Genomic DNA, 23,052 nt, shown 5'->3' on the forward strand with positions numbered 1-23,052 from the left:
TTCACAAAAAACCTTCCAGAACTTTTCTAATAAAGCCAAAACCGACAATTTGTGGGGTAAAGCAGATAATCCATGGGTGGAAAATAAACCAGGCAGATAAAAGGATGTAACACTAGGGAATAATACCTGGAATTCCTTCAGCTCTGCAGAGCTTTAGCCTTGCTGATTCAGCTTTTGTCGATGACAATGTGTAATTCTGACTTTTCCATTGATAACTAAAAATAGGTGTAAAACTGTATTGGAAACCAAATGTTCAAGCAGCTTTTCATTGTTCATTGTACACTTTGTGTTTCTGTTTCCTGCAAACTCTCACATTTTGCTGCCATGGCTGGTTGAGAGGAAATGGATGGATATCAAAATATAACGAGTTATAGAAATAATTTATGGTTTTTAAAAGGTTTCCTGTTGGCTGGTATTGTCCCAGAAGTTTGTTACCTGTTCCTGCCCATCCAGCTTTGGAGCAGCTGATCATAATATCTATTGATACCTGTAATATATAAAATATATTCTCTATAATTATTGTTACCTATTGCATAATGTAATGAGTGTACAGATTGTAGCACTGCCATGCAAGAAAGATAGAAATGCAGATTTGGGGAGATTGCTGCTGTTAATATTTGTACTCACTCAGTGTCTTTGCTATTGTTGGTTCCAGCCCACCACATGCTGCTTTGAACAGAATATCTGGAGTCTCCCCCTGAAGTTCTCACTCATCTGTCACTCAGGGCTGAGTCAGGAAGTGCATTATAGTAAACCAAAACCTGGTCCATTTCTCCAGTGTTTAATGCACAGTGTCTTTATTCATGGCCTTATACAATTATTAAGAGTAATGGAATTGAGTGAAAAGCTACTTTAACTTGCACTTCAATGTGTGTGTTGGTGAGAGTGTGGAACAGTTCTCTGGGGAGATGCTTCTTCCTTTTAATTTATTTTTTAAAAACCATTTTCAGTACCAGTGTGTAACACTCTATACCTGCAGCCCTGGGAAGGGATTTGTTTTAGATAAAAGCACTATTTTGGAGATATTTAACACGACTTTGATTTTCAGCAGGAGCATTAACTCTTGAGCAGTGTTTGTTTTGTTCTGGGACACTATGAAGGGCTTTAAAAGCAGATTTTATAGTTGCATATCTCCCGAGTTCTTGCCATATTACATATATTTTAGTGCATTTAACTCCATAAAATACCTTCCTGAAATGGGAGAGGTTGCATGTGTTGTGCTTCAGTCCCTCTGTGAACTTTTACAGGCTGATCCACGATCTTGGATGCTCAAGGAAATAAAACAGTGATGGACGAGAACTCCTAAGAATTCATTTAATATCAGAGAACATTTGACATTAAGCTGCTGATAAAGGTTTCAAGCTGATTTGCCTCAGCTTTGCCATTACCTGTATCACTATTTTAATCTATGTTTTCCTTTAATCACTTTTTCGACGTACATTTTATCTCCGTGCAGTTTGCTCGTTGTATTTTTATTTACAGCAGGGTTTAAGCGGCGACTCGCCGGCTCCGAAGCCGTTCACAGGAGCAGATGTGTGGCTGTAAAAAATGAGTGTGTGTGCAGAGAGGGTTCAGTGAGAGGAGATGGCTCTGTGAATGGTTCCCCGGGCAGGTTTTGAAGTTGCTCTCTGTTCTCTTGCAGCCTCAGACAATAGTCAGCGATTTCGAGAAACCTGCTTTGCGTTTGCACTGACGCCACAACAAGTGCAGCAAATCAGCAGTTCCATGTGAGTGGGGTCATTTCCAGAGAAAAGAATTTTAAAGCAGGAACTTTTAGCACCCCACCCCTTTAATTTTGAGCTGGGAGGTGTGTGCAGTGCTCAGGGAAGGGGAGTTCTGTTCCCCTTTCCATGTAAACTGATGGGGAGCAGGAGGACGAGGAGGGGAAGATTAAACTCCACCACTTTTGGGGTGTTTTTGGGGGGTTTCCCTTGTGTGAAGTTCTGTGCAGGTACAGAACTCTGCTTCCTGCAGCCCTTCCTTGCCACCAGCCAGATCCTTTCTCAAGTTCTGTGTTTATTCACTATAAAGATGGGATTTTACAGTGACCTATCCGAATTTTCTTTATAGTGTACAGAAAAAAAAAAAAAAAAGGAAGTGGTAGAGGTCAGATGAGGATGTAATTGATTTATTTACCTTGAAGAATAAAAACTGTACCTTTGAATGTATCCTGAGAGTGGTGGTTTGACTGACCAGAGGCAGCAAAATGTGGTACACACCATATAAACACCATATAAAAGGGTGTTTTACATACACTGAACTTAGGGCAAACTCTGGAGGGATCTATATTGTAATGTTGATGACTCTCCCGTGAAAACAGTGTTTTAACCTGTGTTCTGTTGTTTCTAGGGATATTTCTGGGACCAAATGTGACTTCACAGTACAGGTCCAGCTAAGGTATGTGTGTTGCTGCCTGTTCTCCGTGCTGCTGGCTTTTCAGATGTATCAGCAGGTCAGGCATTCCAGGGTGGAGAAGAGCCTCATCCTGGTTGATTTTCTTGTTATAGATTGTGTGAGTCCTCCTTCCTGTAACTCCACTGGCAGATTCCATGTGCCTGGGCCCTCAAAATCTCCAGGCAGGGAGGGGTTTTTTTCCTGGCAGAGCTGTCAGGCACAGAATTCCATGGACATGGCAACCCAAGGGCTGTTTCTCTTTAGGTTACACTTTGGGAATCACCAGGCTGGGTCTTAACCTGCTGGTTATTTTAGAGGTTTTTACAAGTTTATCATAATTTGATGAAATCCTGTGTGTCAGCAAGTAGCTGTACCCTGATGGGATGGGACAGGTCCCCTGGAACAAATCCAGTGGAGCTGAGAGGCTCCTGGTCCTTGGCCTATTGTCCATTATCCTGGCCCAGGACAGGGAAGGGTGTGTCCTGCCTTGGATCCAGCAGCAAAGAAGCCTGTTTGAACTTCAGTAAATAAATTAAACTGCCTGAACTCAGAGATCTGCCACAGGCCTGAGGGTTCCACGGCTGTGCCTCAACAGCTGCCTGGAGGCAGGACAGGGGAAGAGACTTCACTTTTGTCCTTTGTGAAACTTTGGGCTTGTGTCAAGAGGTCTGGAGAAAAGGCAGAAGAGAAACTGGGATGAGCTGCCTTGTGTAGCAGCAACCTGCCTGTGTGAATGAGTCAGTCAGTGGGAGGCACTCAGGGAGTCTGAGGGGGGAACCCAGAGCCATCTTGAACCACTGTAATTTTGGGGGGCTTTCCTGCTCAGTGATGTGTGCAGATAATTTGAGGGCTGTGTTTAGCAAGACCTGTCGTGCTTTCATTGCTCAGTGGAAAACAAATTCCTTCTGTCTATCACTTTAAAAGTGAAAGATGATGGAAGCTCTTTGCTTTTAGGTTTTGTTTATCAGAAACCAGTTGTCCACAAGAAGATCACTTCCCACCCAATCTGTGTGTGAAAGTAAATGGGAAACCATGCAGCCTTCCAGTAAGTAAGATGTTCTTTGATACACCTTTTTGGGTAGCACCACTAGGAATTGGCTGGCAAAAATTAGCCTGAAAATTTATCCTGACCTTTGTTTTCACATTCTGGAGTGTTTGAGTGACTAGAAAAGATTGAGTAGATTGTTTCTTAGGAGGAGCTGAATTTCCAAAAGCCATGGCAGTACATTTTTGTGTTTGACAAACACCGGTGACAGTCCTGGGGCAGCGCAGGGGTTGGAGCGGGCAGTGTTGGCCAGGCAGGTTCAGTAGCACTGCTGAGAGGGGCCTTTTAATATTCCATGGGCAAGGATTTTATATTTCTCTGTGAGGAGAAAGAGCTTCTAAAACACCTGATACTCTGTCTGATGCCTGTCTCTGGTGGAATCAAAGCAGGATCCTGGCTCGGGTGGGATGCAGCTCGGGCAGGGTTGTGGTGAGGAGAAGACAAAACCAGTCTTGATTTTTTTTTGTGTGTGTGTGTCTGAGAGATGAAATGCTTTGATTTCCAGGGCTACCTTCCACCAACCAAAAACGGTGTTGAACCAAAGCGCCCCAGCAGACCAATCAACATTACCTCACTCGTCAGGTTGTCCACGACGGTACCAAACACAATCGTTGTCTCCTGGACGGCGGAGATTGGGAGGGTAAGTGGCTGCTCAGGCCTCGGGAGTTGGTGCTTTGAAAGATGTGAGAGATAAGCAGGTTTAATTGTGCAGAAAACCCTCGGTGCAGCAGCACTGGACTGTTCCTTCTTTTGATGGAATTTTGATGGCAGGAGATAGGACGTGCTCCCTTAGATCAGTGCGCTGACGTTGTGTGGTGTGAGCTCTCCCTCTTCACCCCCCACCCACCTTTGTGACTCACTGAGGGCTCAGATAACGAGATCGAGACATCCCATAAGATTTTTGTTTGTTGATTTGGCCAAACTTCAGACTTCAAGCTCTTCCTGACTTCAGGGACTTGACAAACCTTATCTTGGCTTTGGCTTGTAACCAGCACGTGACATTCAGGACAGAGTGGCCCTTGAGAGCTGTGAGCAGGGACACAAAGCATCACAGCCCAGCAGGTTTCATTTGCCTTTTTACATTTCTCTTCCCACAACTGCCATTCTTCTGTTTCATATTTAAAAACTCGTGGTTTTATCACTTTTTTTGTGTGTCTGTGGGCAGGACGTTACAGCTGGTGTTATAAAATTGCTGATGTTCCACTGGACCAATTAAATCTGGAACATGCTGCAAAAAGTGACTTCAGTAAATGAGTCCATGAATTAGTGAAGTGCTTTCAGTGCTGGCACCAAACCTGCTGGATGGGCATTACAGGGGCACCGTGTGCTGGTGCCACTGCAGCCATTCTGTTGTTAGAAGTGCCGAGAATTGTCCTGAGGTGAAACTTTGTCCAAGAATTTGTCAGTGTGCAAAGCCCAGGATTCCTGAACCAGCCTGGAAAAAATGCTTACAGCCCAATCCTGCACAATGGGCAGCTATGAAACAGCACCAGGGGATTTCAGGAGGGAGTTCTTGTGGGGCAGAAAACAATCTCCATCCAGGTTGTGGAATAAATGATGGCTGGAAGATTCTTTTGAAGAAAAAAAAAAAAAATCTTCTTTTCTCTCATGAGAGCTGCAGGTATCAGAATTTAAGAGTGAACCTGCCTTGGTTCACACTGCAAGTGGATGGATCCTGATATTGCTCTGAGTGCTTAGGAATATCAGGGAGGATTTAGGGAGGAGAAGTGCCCTGGAGTCTGAGTTAGTCTCCTGTGGTCTAACTGGTTCTCAGACTTCACAGATATTTCAGTTATAAAGAACATACTGGGTAACTTTCCATGAACATGAGATGCCAGAAGTGCTCAAATCCAGGCTGGAGCAACCTGGTCCAGTGGCAGGGGATGGAATGGGATGAGTTTTAAGGCTCCTTCCAACCCAACCCATCCTGTGATTTTATGAGACACAGTCCTAAAGTGATTCTTCAAGAGTTAAATGTGAGGAATTACTTTATTTCTGGCTATGCCCATGTAATACAATATTTGGATTCCCCTCTTCCCCTCACCTCAAGAGTCTCTTGCGTGTCCCAGCTGGTGCTCTCTACCTTTCTTGGAGTCATCTCTGGGATTTTTACCCAATCTGTTTCAAGAGCCTTCTGGAGCAGCTGCCTTGGGCGAGTTCCTGCCTTTGTAGATTCAAGCTGTCGGTAAATAATTTCACAGCGTTAATTAGCATTTTTCTAACTTCTATACTAATTGAGGCATTAAACAAACAAGTTAAAGGCAGTAGTGGTTTTTAACGATGTGAGAAGCAGTCATTGTAAGAATAAAATATTTAAAATGTGGTGTTTCTGATGCTATTTCAGTTTGAGTAATTTTGTGGTGAGATATATTACTGAAACCCCGCCTTTGCATGCTGGTGGCATCCTAAACAAAAGATAGTAGATGTCACAATTGTATGGGGTTTTTTTTTGTGAAAACACTTGTGGCAGTTGCTGGGTGGAAGCCTTTTATTTTTCAATTTAAACTGTATAAATGGAGCTACAGGTTTAGCCATTAATGTTTATATCAAAATAATTGCTGTACCCTGATGTGAGAACATGAGAGTTGTCCTTTCCATTTTGGGGTGTTCCTGATGAATGCACAGTGTTTTTAGAAAGACATTTACAACCTGCCTTTTTAGAAGCTTACAGGAAAAATCAGAGCTTCAGAAATGCCAGGCCGTGGTTTGAACTCGATGCCAGGAAGAGCTCGGCCCTCCAGGGGAGGGGGGCCTGGCAGAGTTGGACTTCTGCATCCAACCTGCTTGGATGCCCAAGTATTGGCAGAAAGGAGCATCCAGGGCCTTTCCCTGGCATTGATAAGGAAAATGGGCAGGGTGAGCTCTGCTGGGGCGGGTGGGGAAGTGACCCAAGCTCCTGGGAGGGGAAGGACAGGACGTGGGAGCGGTGACTTCTTGGGCTGGTTCTCCAGAGCACGTTTTGAAAACAAAGTAAGTTTTACTAGTAAAAAAAAAATACAAAACCAAAAAACTAAAAGTTCTGATAATATTTGACCTGACAGCTTCCCTTAAATCCATTGACACAGGGCAGTACCTCACATCATCCCTGTAAAACTAAATGCACTGACACAGGGTAATGTAAAATTACCCTGCTGAAAGGGGCTGCGTGTCCTAAATGAGATGTAGAACTTCCAGAAGTGTCCTAAATGCTGTTTTAATAGCTTGGTTTGCAGTTCAGTCTCAGTAAAGCATCAAGTCACTTGTGATGCATCCCAAACTCCAGCCCTGGGAACTTCCTGGTCTGCAAACTTTGCCATCTCGAGTCTGGTAGAAACACAGAACAAGTGGTATAAAATAGAAGCTGTCTTGTGGTGCCAGCAGTGTTTGCCCTGATGCTCTGCTGTGTTCCCAGAACTATTCCATGGCAGTGTACCTGGTGAAGCAGTTGTCCTCCACGGTGCTCCTGCAGAGGTTGCGAGCGAAGGGAATTCGGAACCCGGATCACTCCAGAGCCCTGAGTGAGTGTGTCTGATGTGCTGCTTGTTTAACAGGGAAAACAGCTTCTTGAAGGGACATTTCAGACAGGACTGTGCTGCCCGAGGTTTGGACTTCCTACAGTTCCCTGGGTTTTGGGAATCTGATAGTGGTGTTCTTTGTATTCAGTTCCAATTCAAAGACTCAGAGGCCTTTGTTTGGATTAGGAGCCGGTCCAGGAACCCTGTTGACACTGGGAAGGGAAAAATGCAAGAGAATCTCTTTCAGTTCAGCCATACTGGCTTTGTTTCTTCAGAATGGAACAACTGTATTTCTACAGTTAACTGGTAATTCAGCACCTCAGGCCGAACTGAAGGCCTGACACTGAACCTGGTGCCGAGGAGGAAAGGATTCATCAGCACAGTGTTTGTTCCTCTGGCACAGGGTTTGCAGCGAGCCTGGAGGGAGAGTGTCCAGCACAACCCTCCTCCCAACCCCCTCCAGACTGGAGTGGGAGATTTGCTGCCTTATTGTTTTCTCTGACAACAACATGTTGGTCTAAGTTTGTGTAATAGAAACGAAAGCAAAAACTGCTGCGTGTTTGTTTTTCAGGGAGAGGGCGAAAATACCAACACCTGATCCCTGTTCTTACTTTAATGCTCACATAACGTGTTTTACACAGCACAAGAAAGAAACCAGTCCAGCAGTAAATGCTCCATAGTGCTGGGCATTACCTTGTGCTAATGCAGTTTGATTTAAAGGCACAAAAATCCAGAGAGTTTCCAGGTGGCTGCCCCTCTGTGTGTACAAGGTGAGAATGAGGGTGCAGGGCTAGCTCAGAGCAGGAAAAAATGGGGCTAATTTGTTCATTTAAACACTGACTGCTTATAAAACTTGTAAGTAAAACTAGAGGATGGGGAGGAGTGAAAGGCTCTAGAGATGAAAGGCTCTAATATTTCACTGCAGTTATTTAAAACTCAGATTTTGCCAGAGTGTTTCTGATTCCCTATTTCTCCATTGGCTTTCCAGTTTTAAATCACAGGATTGCCTGATGAGCATTTTGGGGGTTTACAGTGGTCCTTGGGAACCTGAGAGTTGTTAACACATTCATTTCATGTGCTTGAAGGTGGAAGTGAAATCAGTGTGGCCCATCTTGCTGGTGCATTTTAACTAATGGTCAAGTGCCAAGTTGCCTGTAAATGAGAAAAGCCATCTCTGTATAAGTACATTTTCTAAGGATCTTGGTTTAAGATGAGCTTTTCTGCTTTTCACTTTCTTAAATCCTGTTGTTTCTGGGCTTTCCAGAGAGTCATTTCTGGTTTTGTGACTTATGTGAGTCTGGAACAACAGTCAGACTCTGGCTTCCAGTAGAAACTTTAGCACGTGGTTTCAGTCTTGTTTTATTTCTTTATCATCCAATTTATGCTTCAAATTAACATAAAATCAATCTTTTCTTCTTTCAAATAATAGTTAAAGAGAAGCTGACTGCTGACCCAGACAGTGAAATAGCAACAACAAGCTTAAGAGTGTCTCTTCTGTGTCCAGTAAGTCTTTATTTATTCCCTCCAAACTGATTCTGATTAAAATGTGGCTGTTCTGGGATGTGTGTGGGAGAGGTTACCTCGTGTTTACCTGGTTTAACTTTGTGGGGATAGAAAATTATCCATCACTGTGCTTTAAAAGCATGTGATACACCCCTGAGGAACCAAGTGTTCCATTAGCTTGGAGATGTTATTCAAAATATATGTAAGCATACATTTAAATCTGTCATTTAAATCTGGTTAAATCTCATCACCTGAGTGTGAAGTTTGGGGCTCTGATTTGATAAAACCCCTCTCAGGGGTAGGGTGGGGAAACCTGACTGTTAAAAGCAGCTCTTCAGGCAGTCCCTGCAGTCAGAGTATTGAGCATCTTGTATCTGAAATCGATTTTGTGTTAAATACTTTGAGTATTCAATAATCTTCAGCTAAAAATAAAGCAGTTTCCTAGAGATTGTTCAAAGAAAATTTGTTTTATTCCAAATTTGAATTGGGAGAAATAGTTCCAGAGAAGGTGGAAGTGGCACAGACAACCTCTTTCTTGATCTACTAAAAATTATTTTACCAAGTGGGTGCAGTGGTTTGTGCCTGGGTTTATGTTACCAGTGGTAGAATGCACAATATTAACATGATGTGCACTTTTTTGGGACTTGTTTCTGGTGCAGTGCTCCAGAATACTTGCTCTGTGTATTGACTGGCATAATCTCTTTATTGCAGTATAACTTTTTAACCTCTTCTCAAGATTAAGGATACATCTGTTTCCTGGTCTGGCTCAATCTGCTCGAGCTGGGCACGAAATTCTCCGTTTTAAAATCTAAATAAGAAAACTGACTTTATTCTTGCAAAACTGAAGCTTATTTCTCCAGTTATTTAATATGTTCTTCAAGATAAACTTTTAGAGGTGTGAGTTTTGCCTCATAAAAAGCACAATTAACATCGTGGTTACTTTTTAAATGTGTTTTATGTTCTTATAAATCTTTAAATGGGGTATTGTCATGATCTTCAGACTTTCTCCATATCAAGCATTGATTCTGACTTAGGAAGATAAGGAATTTATAAGGAAGGTAAAATTAATCTGTAGGAAAGATTTCTTGCAGAAATACAGGTTTTTACTTCAGGTGTATTTGATTTGTCCAAGTGTTGGTTTATAGATCATTCTGGGGGTTTCTGTTTGTCCTCGTTGCCTCCAGTCTGATAAAAGCTCTTCTGCAGTGCTTTTAGGTGCATTTTTTCCTCTGGATGCTGTTCAGGTGGGTTGGGATTAGAGCAGGAATATCCCCTACAATATTCCCTTTAGGACTGCAGGTTTGGCAGAGCCTAAAGATGCCAAATTCTCTTTTGCTCTCGGAGTTCTGCCAGGGGCAAAGCAACAAAACAGCATCAGACAGTAGGATGTGACTCTTCAGAATTCCCACCTTGGCCAGAATTTGCTCTTTAAAATTTACTCTTTTTGTGATGTGACATACAAAAACAATGTCTACAGCAGATTATTCTGAGTGTATTTGTCATTTTAATGCCTACAAAACAGCTACACTTGACTTTTTCCAGTGTATTCTTTATTCAGTGCTGCCTGATTTTACTGTAGCTCTTGGAATAACCCATCACAGGTTCACTGGGACAGAGATTGAGCCTTTCAGCCTGTGGACAGAAATGTTTTACCTTGATCCAGGCTGTGCTCAGGTCTGACTGTGATTTCATTTACAGCCTCCGTGTTCTTACTTGATAATTCATAAGCATTTGGCTCAGGGAGAATTTTTTGTTTGTCTCGATTTTTGTGGTTGTTTTTTTACAGCTTGAACGCTCTGAAAACACACCCTGAAAATGCTGATTTGGTCTCCAGGAGCAGGATGAAAAATCAGGGAATGAGGGGAATGATGTTCCTTCAGCTCTGGGAGTGTGGGGGTGCCGCTCTCCCCTCTGCTGGGTGGGATTTTATACCCAGTAAAATAACTGGGGGTGCTGGGTTTAGTCTCTCTAACCTTTCTTTTGCCCTCAGAACAGCACAGAGGAGGAGCTTCCTGGGAATTTGTTTTGGATTGCTCCTGAGCTTTTTATAGCACAGAGGCCTCTGAGACCAGGGAGGGAAAACTGCCCTTAACTGCTGCCTGGATCCATCCAGGATACAGCAAAGGGGCTGCTCTGAGCCTGCATTTCAGGAAGACACTTGAATTCATGTTCTCTTCTTTTTTTTTTTCCCCCTGGAAGTACAAATAAATAAATCCCAGGCTCTGCAGCCGGAGCAAATATTTAACTGAGCAGAAATTCCAAATGTAGCCTTTTACTGGGGGTTTTGCAGCTTTGTTTACAAATCCTGAGCTCCTGCTCTGGGGGTTTTTGAGAATAGAGCCGGTTTCAGATAGAAGTGTTTTGTGTGCTTGGAAAAGGAATTAATGCAGCGTTTCTTTGGCTGCCAGGAGGCAGGAATCAAACAGCCACAGTGCTGGGAATCACAGGGTTCCCAAAGTTGGGATGCACCCCTCCTTTTAGGACCTTTTTGTGGCAGAGCTGATCCAGGGATTTGATGCCAGAAATGGGAAAGGAGCATCAGCTTGTTAACACTGAATATGCTGATTTTTGGTTAAATTTAACTGCTCCTGAGAAATCAGGGGTTCAGGTTTTATGCCAAAACCTGGGGAAAACGTTCCTGGTTTCAACCTGCTTTTTCCCCCCCAGGAGATGGGTATTTATTTCTTTCCTGCAGCACTTGTCTCTCACCTTCCTGGTTTTTATTTGGAGCCACAGAGAACCCTCCAGGTTTTCTCTCCTTACTCGTGGTGCTCCCTGAGCTGGGAGCCTCACTGTGCCCAAAAGACAAATGAGCCATTGACCCACCATCTGGGAGCTCAGAATTCCTGACAGACATGGATCAGAGGGGCCTTGCTGTGCTGGGGCTTGGTTATGGGATGGAAATAACGTGCTTGGTCATGGATTTTGGGGGAGGGGGTGCCAAACACATGGCACAAAAAGCACCTCCTGCCGTGGGCTGAGGCTCTGCCACCACTCCTGGGGCTCCCCTGGGAATTCTGTGCCCCCCTCCCATCTGCTGGGGAGTCTGGGACGGTGACTGGAGAGCCAGAGGGAGGGAAAAGAAGGGAGATCCTGCAGCTGCACTGGGTTTACTGGGAATGGGGTGGAGAGATTTCTGCTCAGGGGGAATAAAAAAATATGCCAGCATCATGGAGGAAGTGGTGGCCTGTGAGTGGAGCCTTTGTTCTTGAGATTGTGTTGAGTTTGGGGATATTGGGAGATTGGTGCCATCCTGTGGCATCCCTCTTGTACTGCTCAGGATCAGCCTGGCCACGGGGCTGGGCTGAGCCAGGCCTGGAACCAGTTCTGCTCCCACCCACTGCTTTTAGCCAAATAGGGATCACTTCAAACTCCTCAGTATAAACAGTTCTTAGTAAATAATTGGTTTGTTGGTTTTTTAATGTGGGAAAAGCCTTGTTTAGACATTCCTGCCTCTTACCTTTAGTGTGGTCAGTCCAAGCCCCTCCTAAACTGCAGTGTAAGCACTTGGCCACAAAACAACTGCTTGGGGTTTGTGAGGAGAGGGAAGCTTATTTCAGATTAATATGAAGTGCTTTTCACTGTCTAATCAGTTTGGCATTCAGTGTAATGATACTTTAGTGATAAAATACTAAAGAAGAAGAATTCTTTCTGTGGTCCCTCCAAGGACATTGGTATGTTCCAGGTGCTCAGTGAGCCCTGTGTTTTGTTTCAGGAATATGGCAGGTTGTATTCTTAGTTTCCTTGATCAAATATACTTTAAAATATGTTTTGATTCACTTTTGTGCCATTTTAAACCTACAGGAATGAGGCAGCAGTGACCATGCCATGTATTTTAATCAAACCTCAGAGTTGTGGGAGTTTTCTGGAGTAAAACTCAACCTGTCCCTTTTCAGACAGAAAAGCCCTGATGGTTCATTTAATGCCAAAACAACATAATTTTGTTTTAATCTTGGTTTTCTTTTTTTGTTTCCCTTGCAGCTTGGTAAGATGCGTCTGACCATCCCCTGCAGGGCCCTCACCTGCTCCCACCTGCAGTGCTTTGATGCCACTCTGTATATTCAGATGAACGAGAAGAAACCAACCTGGGTGTGCCCTGTGTGTGACAAGAAGGCTCCCTATGAACACCTCATTATTGATGGGTAAGTGAAGCCTGAAGCAGATCAAGGGTGTTCCTCACACTCTCTGCTCGTTGTCCACGGTCAGGGCTCTGAATTCCTGGTGGTCTGGTTGGGATCTGTTTTAACTCACCACATTATTTAATTTCCCTGCTGTTGGTGAAGAATTAATGACCAGGCACCTCTTCATTCAGCGTTCTGGAAGAACTGTGCTCATCAAACTAGTAAATTTAGTAATAATGAAAGGTATTCCTTCCAATCCTGGCTAAATCTTTGTAGCTATCCTGCCTAAAATGGCTTTTTTTTCCCCCCATGTTCTATGGTGTTGAATTCCTGGGTGAAAACAGCCCATGTTGTATATTCTTTTAATGGAGCAACAGCACAAACCTGGTATTTTTTAATAGCAGACACCTTAGAGCAAATAAATCCTGCCACCCTTCCAAATCCATGTACAATTCCATGTACAATTTCACACTTGGGGAGTTGCCATCTGTACAAAGTGACACAGAGATTGATCCCCTGGTACTGCCTCCTTGCAAAGCATTAAAAAAAATAAGTAAATCCAGGGTTGGTCTGTGCCAAGTGTGTATTCCTGGGTTTGCATTTGAATTTCTTAGATAAGAATCTTTTTTTCAAAGTGTGATAAAGGAAGAGAGCAAGTTGAGGCTTCTGAGGATACCTCAGAATGTTTGACTGCAGAAAAAAAAAACCACCAAAAAAGCCAAAACAAACAAACAAAACCCTCAAAAGCAAAACTAGAAATCCTGAAAGGAACAGAACCCCAGAAAAACACCTCATAAATGATTTGAGCCTTTTTTAGGGATTATGTGCTTCATTTTGGGGAGCTGAAGGTCACTCAGGTGTCCTCTTTATGGCCTTGAAGAGCCACTCAGGGCTGCCCAGGCTGCTTTGGATTCCTGGATCCTGAGATTTCCAGGTCCTCTGCTTTGGATCCAAGAGCTCTGGGGTTCCTTGGTGGAGGTTTCTGCCTAAAATAGTAAACCCAAAAAGTAGCAATAATTAACCCAACACATTTTCCTTATTTCTTCTTGTGTTGCCAGGTGCAGATGTTGGAGATTAGCTGGTCTAATTAGAGCATCCCAAAGAGAAGGTTATTGCTAGAAAATGTTTCAGTCTGGGAAAGAGGGAACTGTCTCTTTCCTGCAGAACCACAGGAGTAGTCCTGGTCCAAAGCTGGAATTCCCACTGGGAGTGATGTGGTGCCAGGATCCCAAAGTTTTAGGAGGTGCCGGTAGGAGAAGAGGCTGCAAGTTCAGATTCCCAAGCTCAGCATTGGTTAGGAAGTTTCAGGAAATACAAGTCCCTAAATTCTCAGCTGTATGGAGTCCTTTAAAGATGGGCTTCCCCAGTTAAGTACTGGCAAAGGTAAATATGGGTGAGGAGGAGATTTTTTTAAATCCTGGTTCACATCCGTCCCCTGGCTTGGGAGAAGGAGAGTTCTGTGTCACGGGCTCTGCAGGATTCCACTCCCAGTGCTTTGAAAGAAATGTGCACATTTTTCTCTTGGATAATACTTGAATTTTTCCCACTGTCCCTTTTTGTCAAGGAAGCAGATGAGAGAAAGGCAGAGCAGCGAAAGCTTTTGGTTTAACACTAATTGAGACTTGTACTGACTAATAAGGGTATTGGAGGAGAAAAAAGGAATTGAGCTCTTTTTGAGGGCTGATGTCAAAATGTTTTTGATGGCCAGGTTGTTCATGGAAATCCTGAAGTTTTGTACAGATTGTGATGAAATTCAGTTTAAGGAGGATGGATCCTGGGCTCCCATGAGATCCAAGAAGGAGGTGCAGGAGGTGACAGCGTCTTACAACGGCGTGGATGGTGAGTCATGTTTGGGGGGTGTGGACTGAACTTCCTACAGTGGGAACCCCTGAGTGTTGATGGTCCTTTAACTTCTCAAAATGCTCGGTTTTAAATGTGTTTTTGTAGCTTTAATGATCATTTGTGACTACAAGTACTTGAGAAATACCTATTTGGGCTTTTAAGTTACCAACATTGTGTAATTTTGTTGTCTTGAGTTACAGCTTTATAATAAAACTGTGATGTTCTGGTTGTGGTGCTGGTTTAAGCTGCAGCTTTTCCTGTTGACTTGCTTTGTATAGGATGCATAAGCTCTTCCATGGAACATCAGGTGTCTTCTCACCAACAGTCAAATAAAAATAAGAAAGTGGAAGTGATCGATTTGACCATCGACAGCTCATCAGATGAGGAGGAGGAGGAACCTTCTGCCAAGAGGAGCTGTCCTTCCATATCTCCAGCATCACCATTAAACAATAAGGGGTGAGGATAAAACAGGCCAGTGCAGAGAGAATCTGCTGATGGTGGACAGAAGTCATAAATTTTAAAATAAATTGCATCTAGAAAGTTCTGTATTTGGGTTATATCCTCACTTAGTAGCTCAGAGCACATGGGTTTGCTCTCAGCTCACAAGGCCCAAGATTGGAATCACCACTCTGAGTTGTTAAGTGTGCCACACAAGGAAGTATTTCAGTTGTATTTGTGCAAATGGTGTAAAATGGGGCAAAAAATTGTGGCTTCGAAGTCTGGTTTGTGCAAGTCTGGGAATGCTTTTGTTCCCCAGGGAAAAGGAAAAGCAGCACATTTGGGGAGAGCAAGGAGAAGCAGGGTGTGGTGTGGGAGGGTGTGGGCTTTGCCACAACCTGGTCACACCTAAGCAGCCAGGCTGGAAATAGCTCCTTGTTTACATAAATATCCAGGGATCAACACCCAGCCTAAACCAGAGGGATCCTGTGGTTGCAGTGATTCCTCCTCCAGGAGTGAGAATGACTCAGTGACCACTTAAAACTGCTCAGGACCTTTCTTTAATGTCCTCATTTGCTGATTACCTTGCAGAGTGTCAATGCTTGGTGTTGTTACACTGATTCCTGGGGGGGTTTGGGTCCAGGATTCCTTTAGGATTGTCTGGTTCTGTCTGAGAGTCCTCACTTTCTACTCTTTGAGACTGAACTTTCCTTTTAATTTTGCTGCATTTCAACTATCTTGGACTGAATTAACCTTCCTGATAAAACACTGAGGAGAAAGCCTGGGGAACATGTGTTGCTCATGTCTCTTCCAGTTCCCTACCAGGATCCATTGAGGTGCATTTGTGAAGCTTTGGAATTTAACAGGGGAGCTGTTGCACACCTTTCACCAAGTTCTTAATGCATTTTGAATTATGGAGTTAAAATGGGAAAATTCAGATTTAAATGGGAGAATTTGAAAATAAGCATCCCCTGCATGGGATAACAAGAAAGCCAAGACTCTTCTGTGTTTGTAACAAGCCTTTGTTCCTTGCAGCATTTTGAATTTACCCCATCAAGCATCTCCTGTGTCAAGAACACCAAGCCTTCCTGCTGTTGACACCAGCTACATCAACACATCACTTATCCAGGACTACAGGCATCCATTCCACATGACACCAATGCCTTATGACTTGCAAGGTGAGCTTCTGACTCTGCACCTATAAATGCAGCTCTCCAAGCAGTAATAACTATTGTAAAGGAAAAAAAAATAATAGGTTAATATCTCTGGTAGTGAAAAAACCCTGAAGTGTCATCAATATTATGCTGGTTTTATTTCAAAATTAATGGTGAAGAAACGAGGAGTTTTGAGAAGCTTAATTTTTATTTTTTGTCTCTTCACAGGTTTAGATTTCTTCCCTTTCCTGTCAGGAGACAATCAGGTAAGTCAAGGAAAATCAAGTCCTGTGGCAAACATTCTTTTCCAAGCAGGACTTGCTGGCCTGGCCGTGTAGGAGCAGATTTATGCTGTAGGTGTGCAATCAGGGAGGCTGCAGCTTTATTTTTGTACACAAGCTGTGACCAAACACAGGTGAGGGATAAGGCACAACCAAAATTAAACAGTTTGGTATCCAGCTCAGCAGCCAGTTTTTATTGTGGGATGACCCTGAAGGTGCAGTAGCACCTCCTTAATTTTCCAGCCCTGAGGTCCCACCTCTGGGACTCTGGACAGTCCTGCTTGGTCACTTCTCCTCTGAGGAAAGAAGGGGCTGGGGTGTCTTTACCTGCCCTTCCTGCAGTGCTAAGCAGGAAAATGGCACTAAATCCAGAGGGATTCTTTCAAATCCTAATGAAGAGCAGAGCCTGCACTGCAGAATTTGGATTTAGGAACATTCACTAAAACACAGATAAGTGAATTACTCTGCAACAAGTCAGTGCTGCAGTGATTGTGCCAGTGCAGAAATGGTGAGGAGCAAGGCTGAGCAGCCTCAGTGTTCCATAAAGAGCAGCATTACCCCACAGAAAAGTTGGATTTAAAACCTGATTCCTGATAGCTCAAGCTCTTGCCTTTCAGGGGCTGCCCCAGAGGGAATAACCTGGGAGAGCCCTGGCTCCATCCCATGGGAATAAACTGTCTTTAAAGCATTTTTCACAGAGTGCCTTCCTCACCAGCGCAGAGCTGCCCCAGCTGGGGTTGATCTCTGACTTCTGAGGGGATGGCACAATATTTTTTTGAATTTTGGGGAGTTTTGCCACCAGGGAGTTCTTTGCAGAGGTGAAACAGGGCTGCTGCTTCCCCTTCCTTCAGGACTGTGGCCAGTCCTGCTCCCTTGGTAGTGTTTGATCTTACCAACACCAGTATTTCCAATTCCTTTTGGAGTTCTGAAGGCAGTTTTGAAATTCTGAAGGCAGTTTTGAAATTCTGAAGGCAGTTTTGAAATTCCTGAGGCAGTTTTAGGATTCTGAAGGCAGTTTTAGGGTTCTGAAGGCAGTTTTGAAATTCTGAAGGCAGTTGTAGGGTTCTGAAGGCAGTTGTAGGATTCTGAAGGCAGTTGTAGGATTCTGAAGGCAGTTGTAGAATTCTGAAGGCAGTTGTAGGGTTCTGAAGCCAGTTCTAGGATTCTGAAGCCAGTTCTAGGATTCTGAAGCCACTTTCTCTCGGCTTCAGACTCGCGGGGCCGCAGAGCTAAAAATCCGCTGCGTCGCTCCCCTTGCTGAAAACCCTGTGAAACCCCCAATCCACCAGAGCTTTAGCTTGACAAACCCCTTCACCTTGTGCTGCTCTGAATCCAAGCTGTCTGTGTCTGAAGTTTAACTTGTTGTTTTTCCCCCCAGCATTACAACACCTCCCTCCTTGCCGCCGCAGCCGCGGCGGTTTCCGCGTCCGATGATCAAGAACTTTTACACTCCCGTTTTTTCCCCTACACTTCATCCCAGATGTTTCTCGATCAGCTCAATGCAGGAGGAAGCAGTTCCCTGCCAGCCACAAATGGTAGCAATAGTGGCAGTAACAGCAGTCTTGTTTCCTCCAACAGCCTGCGAGAGAATCATGGGCATCCCGTTGCAAGTAGGAGCAGCACGGACACGGCGTCAATCTTTGGTATCATACCAGACATTATCTCATTGGACTGATCCTTTTGGACAGAGGAAAATCTTTGTGCTTGGTTTTACTTTATGTTAGAAACATAAAACAGAGTTTGTTTTGGTTTTGTTTGTTGGTTTGTTGGTTTTGTTTTTTTTTTCCTTTTGTTTTCGTTTTTTTTTTTCTTCTTTTTTTTTTTTTCCTTTTTTAGGGGGAAAAAAAAAATTTACGTGTACAGAGAACAAAAGTATATTTTCAGTTTTACTTTTGTATATAAACCTAAGATGGCCTCACTGGTAAAAATAAGAAAAAAAAAAAAAACACAAAACAACAAAAAAATAGCAAAAACAAGGAGCTTCAGTTAATTTTTATGGATGCTGAAGATTTTACACCTGTGCATTTGTCATGTGAGTTTCTTTTTCTTTTTTTCCCCTCTACTTTGGACACAAATGGCATTATTTTCTTCACAGTTAACATAACCAGGAAAGGAGCTGAACTTCTGAAGTTCAATCTTGGGAGAGGTTTTTTTCTCCTCTTGGAGACATTTCCCTTTGGTGGTGGAATCTAATTCTTCCATCCCTTGTTTAGTGCAGATTTTATTATCCTTAAAGCAGAGTAGACCCTGCTCTGCTTCCCCTCTGTTTGCAGGACAGAGCCTTTGAGGAGTGGGTTTGGTTTTCTAGGAGTTTTTTGCCATCTCTGTGTGACCCTTTATTCAGACAGCGTGTGAATTCCACCCTTCAGTCAAGCACGTGGCAGGTTCATCAGGACAGGACTCCAGGGAAAGGCAGGACCCTGAGCCAGGGAGGGTTGGGTTGGATCTCAGCAGAAGGTTTTCCATCCCAAGGGTGGTTGAGCACCAGAACAGGCTCCCCAGGGTGTGGTCACAGCTCCAGGCCCGTTCAAGGACTGTGTCAACAACACTCCCAGGCACAGGGTGGGATTTTGGGGTGTTCAGGGCAGGGCCAGGAGTTGAACTCCATGATCCTAATGGGTCCCTTCCAACTCAGTGTTTTCCATGGTTCAGTTATTCCTGAGGGCCAGACTCAGCCAAATCCCAGGCTGAGGAATTCCTTGGCTCTGCTCCTGGGGGACATTTTTATAGAATCCAGCCCCAAACCCACACACCGACACATTGGACTGGAGGGGTTTGTTTCTGAGAACTTCCTATCAAATCCCATTCCAGTAACTTTAAGATCTTAATCAGCAAAATACTGAGCATGTGCCAGTTTGAAATCTGTGCAGCTGCTTGTGCTTTCACCTCAGCCATGCCTGTAGCTACGGCCTTGGGAACCGGGGCCCACCTTGTTCCCTCTGGAAAAACCTCCTTTTAGCTGCAGTAGATCCGAAATTTCTGCTTCCAAGTGAACTTGTCAGCTGAATACAAGGAGAAAATCCAACTCCCAGCACACTCTTGCATGGTTTGTGCAGCTGATAATGCTCTGGGTCTGCTGAGTTCCCACTCATCCCGATGAATATTCAGTGTTCAGTGTGAGTCTGAAACCAAAACCCAACCCAGGCAACCACCCACCTGGATCCCACGTGCTCCCTACCCAAGTCTTTTAGGGAAGTGGCTTTCGAAATCCAGTTTTCTCTCTTTGGCCTTGGAATTCTGTTGCTTTCCCAGATTTTTCAGTTGAACTTGGAGCCATATTTACTTCCTGGTTTCTTTTATCTTTTTTTTTTTTCTTTCTTTCTTTTTTTTTTGTTTTGGGGAGTTGTGCATGACATAGGAAAACCTTTTTTTAGAACTGATGGTTCATTTGGTCATTTGATCTGTTCTTCTTAAAAGAGTGACAAATGTGTAAATAGCTGGAATGCAGTTTTTCAGGAGATTCTTTAAAGTCAGAGAAAGGGGAGGAGAAGGAAGTGATTCTCTTGTGTCCCAAAGTCCACGTCAGAGAGAGTTAATATTTCCTCTGGTGTGAAAAATATTTTTATAACTGGTTGAAAGTGCAGGTAACAAGTTTATCAGGAAAGAGAGTTAAGGAATACTAAAATTAGCAGATTCTTGTCTGGAATTTTTCATGTCCAAAACTGTTGATTGCAGCTCTTTGCTTGGAGCATTGACAAGGGCCACCTTTTGCCTATGAAGTCGTCTCAAAAATCTTGCATTGAATTTAAAAAAAAAAAAAAAAAAAAGGAAAAAAAAAGAAAAAAGATTTTAAAAAAAAACAAAGGAAAAAAAGAAAAAAAATCTTTAATCCAAGTAGCATTAGGTATTGCTGTATGATCAGTCGTATGGTTATTTGAAAGGTTCACATGATGTGGCATCAAAATCGTTTTTAGTGTTTTTACAGCATCCCTCTGCCACTAAATAGTTGACTTGAATTTTGCAAAACAAATGTTTGTGTTTATATGTATATGTGTGTGTATATATGTATTTATAGATCCGTGTGTGTGAGTTCAAAGTGAGTTAAATAGTTTTTCCCATGCATGTGTATTTCATACATATCTGGCTGATATATATATTTCACCATACACCAATTTTATAATTTATTAAATGTCAGTTAAAAAAAAAAATAAATAAAAGGATAGAAAATGGGAAATACTTATTTTTTAAACAGTCTGATTTTGAAGTGATTAAACCTACACTAGGAATATTATCTCATACCTTGTAGTCATGGATACTAACCTGGTAACTTCAGAGCATATTTGCTATGATCTTTGTAACTCTGGAGTGTGGCTGCCCTGGGTGTTCCAGGAGTGTGTCCCAGGCTCTGGAACTCCGGGAATCCGGGAGAGCCCACGGCTGCTTTTCCGACGCTGGTGGCGACGCTCCCATTGACTGTGTTGTTACAGACGACCTGAAGAGCAGCTTGTGTTCACTTTTTTTGGTATTAAAATCTTGTTGTCACATCTCGACTGACACGTGGGAGTGTGTGGTATCCCGGGATGAGGTGACTGATGCCGGGCTTTGGGAAGGTGAGGTCGGCCGACGGCGTCTTCCAGTCCCTGCCCCTGCCGGGGGAGGCTCTCAGTCCACCGCTGGCATTTTTAACCTCATTGCTCTGCAAAGAAGGGCCAGCAACAATCTCCAGTCCTCCTTTGTGGTATTATCCATGTGCTTTGTGAGTATTCCTGTGTCGTGCCCGGGTGTTCCCTGGAGCTGGGTAATTCTCTGTGCCTCTGACCACGGTGAACGTTGCTTGGTAGAAGTCTCGGTCTGAGTTCTCCACCATTCCCTGCAAACTTCACTCCAAAACTGTCTCCTTTAGGTCACAAGTCCTGGCTTGTGCTCCTGCTCCCTCCCTGCAGATGGCAGTTGCTGTGATCCTTAGGATAGCGGTCCCTTATCCCCAGATCCTTCCCTGAGAGGAGCGGGATGTGCAGGCGTGTTCCGGAGAGCTCCGTGTGTGTCCGTGCACCCGCAGCTCCTGCAGGAGCAGGGTGGCTTTGAGCCACTCCTGCCCCCTTTAGAAGGTAAAAACCCACATTAATCCATCCCTTAAAAACTTCCCAGCACTTCCTTAGGGATGGAACAGCAATCCCAGGCTTCCCCCTCCTCTCCATGGTGAGGATTCCATAACCCTTTCAAGGATGGGATGGCTGATGGCTTTTCCTTGGACTCTGGTGGACCTGCCTCCCAAAGCAGAGCTGAGGACTGTGAGGAGAACGTTTGGAAAATTAATTTTTATTGCAGTTTAACATTTCAGGGTTTTAAGCACATTTTAAATAGAAAAGATTTTGGGTTTATCAGTGTAACTTTTTTTTTTTTTTTTTAAACAGAACTTAGATTTCTAACAAGGGAAAATTGCTGGTGGTCCCCGAAAGTGCTGCTGTTAATTGTTTTAATTAACAAAGGGAAAAAAATTGTATATAAGCAGAATATTAAAAATTATCATTAATTCCATGAATTTAAACCTGTCATTCATTGCCTTAAGACTTTTCTCCTAGTTTCCATACTTTGGCATGCCAAACCAGTAAATGGCTTTTAAAAATGTATAGTAGACCAATGTCAGTTTGTATAAAAGTACCAAGTGAAAATATTTATTATATGCATTGGAAAAAAAAACCTGGTTTACCTATTGAATGTTACCTGTTTCTGTAGAAATCTTTAGATGTAATAAAAAGCATTCAGTTATGTTGTGTTTCCTGAGGGGGGGAAAAAGGGAGGGAGGGGGCAGAGGGTGATCCCTGTGGTTCTTTTGGACCTGGAATGCTTTGCTTTTAGTTGTTTGTGGCTTGGGGTGTCTCACTCTTGTCCCTCCGAGCTCTGCCAGCCCTGCTTTGTTCTCAGAGTGCGTCCGATGGGATTCCTCTTTGCCAGCTTTCCTTTGGGAATGTTTTTCCCCACCCCAGCCTGTTGGGATGCAGCTGCATTCTGGAGTAATCCAGAGGGATTGGGAGCTGAGCAGTCCCGTGACATCCAGGCTTTTCCAGGGGTGTGTGAAAGGATTTGTCACCGCTGTCCTGGGCAGGGGGAGGAATGAGGGGAGTGACTGGATCAGGTGGAGTTTGGCTGTTGGTGCTGTCAGTGAGCCCCTGCTGGGATGGGCTGGTGATGCTCACTGAGGGCTGTGCTGTGTCCTGGTGCTTGTGGAGCCGAGTTTTGGAGAGCTCTGGAGGCAGGGCATGACCCCCAGGGTGTGGGAAAGCTGCAGTGCCAGGTACGTGGGGGTTTGTCCCAACACCGGGATTAACTGAGGGGTGGGAACAGTTAACCAGGGAATTCCCATCTGCTGTTGTTTAACCTGCTCTTGGTTTTCCAGGGAATCTCACCTCTCATCCACTGTGTGCTGCTTTTCTGGGTGTTGCTCAAGTGCTGCTTGTAACAGTATTTAGAGAAATGGGCTTTTCCTGCTTTATTTTCTATCCCTGGAGTAGGAAGAGCTAATTAAGGCCTAAGGTGTGTGTCGGTTTTCCAGGGAGCAAAGTTCATTTCCCCTTGGAGTGTGACCTGCTCAGAGCTGGGACGTGTCAGGATCCAAGTCTGAGCTTCCTGGGTTAGTCTGGGACTGCTGTGAGATCACAGGGACCTGCACCTGGATCAGGGGGTGGCAGAACCAAGTGGCAGAACCTGCTGCTTTTTACCTGCAGGACTGGAAGATCCTGGATCTCCTTCCTTTCCTTGCACAGCACTTGGCTTGTCATGTAACCTCTTGTGCTTTTCCCCCCCTATGTAATATTCCAGGAGTATAATCCCTGTTTTACC

General features: G+C 43.9%; 2 protein-coding genes across 3 annotated transcripts in view; both read left to right on the forward strand.

The window, feature by feature from the left end:
* PIAS1 (protein inhibitor of activated STAT 1) overlaps positions 1-21,981 on the forward strand; it is a 55,982-nt gene extending 34,001 nt beyond the window's left edge. Inside the window, exons 3-14 of one of the 2 annotated variants that reach the window (XM_050309535.1) lie at positions 1,643-1,727; positions 2,350-2,397; positions 3,349-3,439; positions 3,945-4,079; positions 6,831-6,936; positions 8,363-8,436; positions 12,418-12,578; positions 14,266-14,396; positions 14,678-14,855; positions 15,873-16,015; positions 16,220-16,257; positions 17,651-21,981. In XM_050309535.1, coding sequence (XP_050165492.1) covers positions 1,643-1,727; positions 2,350-2,397; positions 3,349-3,439; positions 3,945-4,079; positions 6,831-6,936; positions 8,363-8,436; positions 12,418-12,578; positions 14,266-14,396; positions 14,678-14,855; positions 15,873-16,015; positions 16,220-16,257; positions 17,651-17,947 — 1,487 coding nt within the window. In that variant the 3' untranslated portion in view covers positions 17,948-21,981. The remainder of the gene's footprint in view (positions 1-1,642; positions 1,728-2,349; positions 2,398-3,348; positions 3,440-3,944; positions 4,080-6,830; positions 6,937-8,362; positions 8,437-12,417; positions 12,579-14,265; positions 14,397-14,677; positions 14,856-15,872; positions 16,016-16,219; positions 16,258-17,650) is intronic. The other variant, XM_050309536.1, reaches the window with a different exon arrangement.
* The window catches only part of MAP2K5 (mitogen-activated protein kinase kinase 5), a 255,429-nt gene that overhangs the window by 185,985 nt on the left and 46,392 nt on the right, over positions 1-23,052 (forward strand). The window lies entirely within an intron of this gene.

The sequence above is a fragment of the Myiozetetes cayanensis genome, unplaced genomic scaffold, assembly GCF_022539395.1.
Source record: "Myiozetetes cayanensis isolate MyiCay16 unplaced genomic scaffold, myiCay2020 scf14, whole genome shotgun sequence".
NCBI classification, from domain to species: domain Eukaryota; kingdom Metazoa; phylum Chordata; class Aves; order Passeriformes; family Tyrannidae; genus Myiozetetes; species Myiozetetes cayanensis.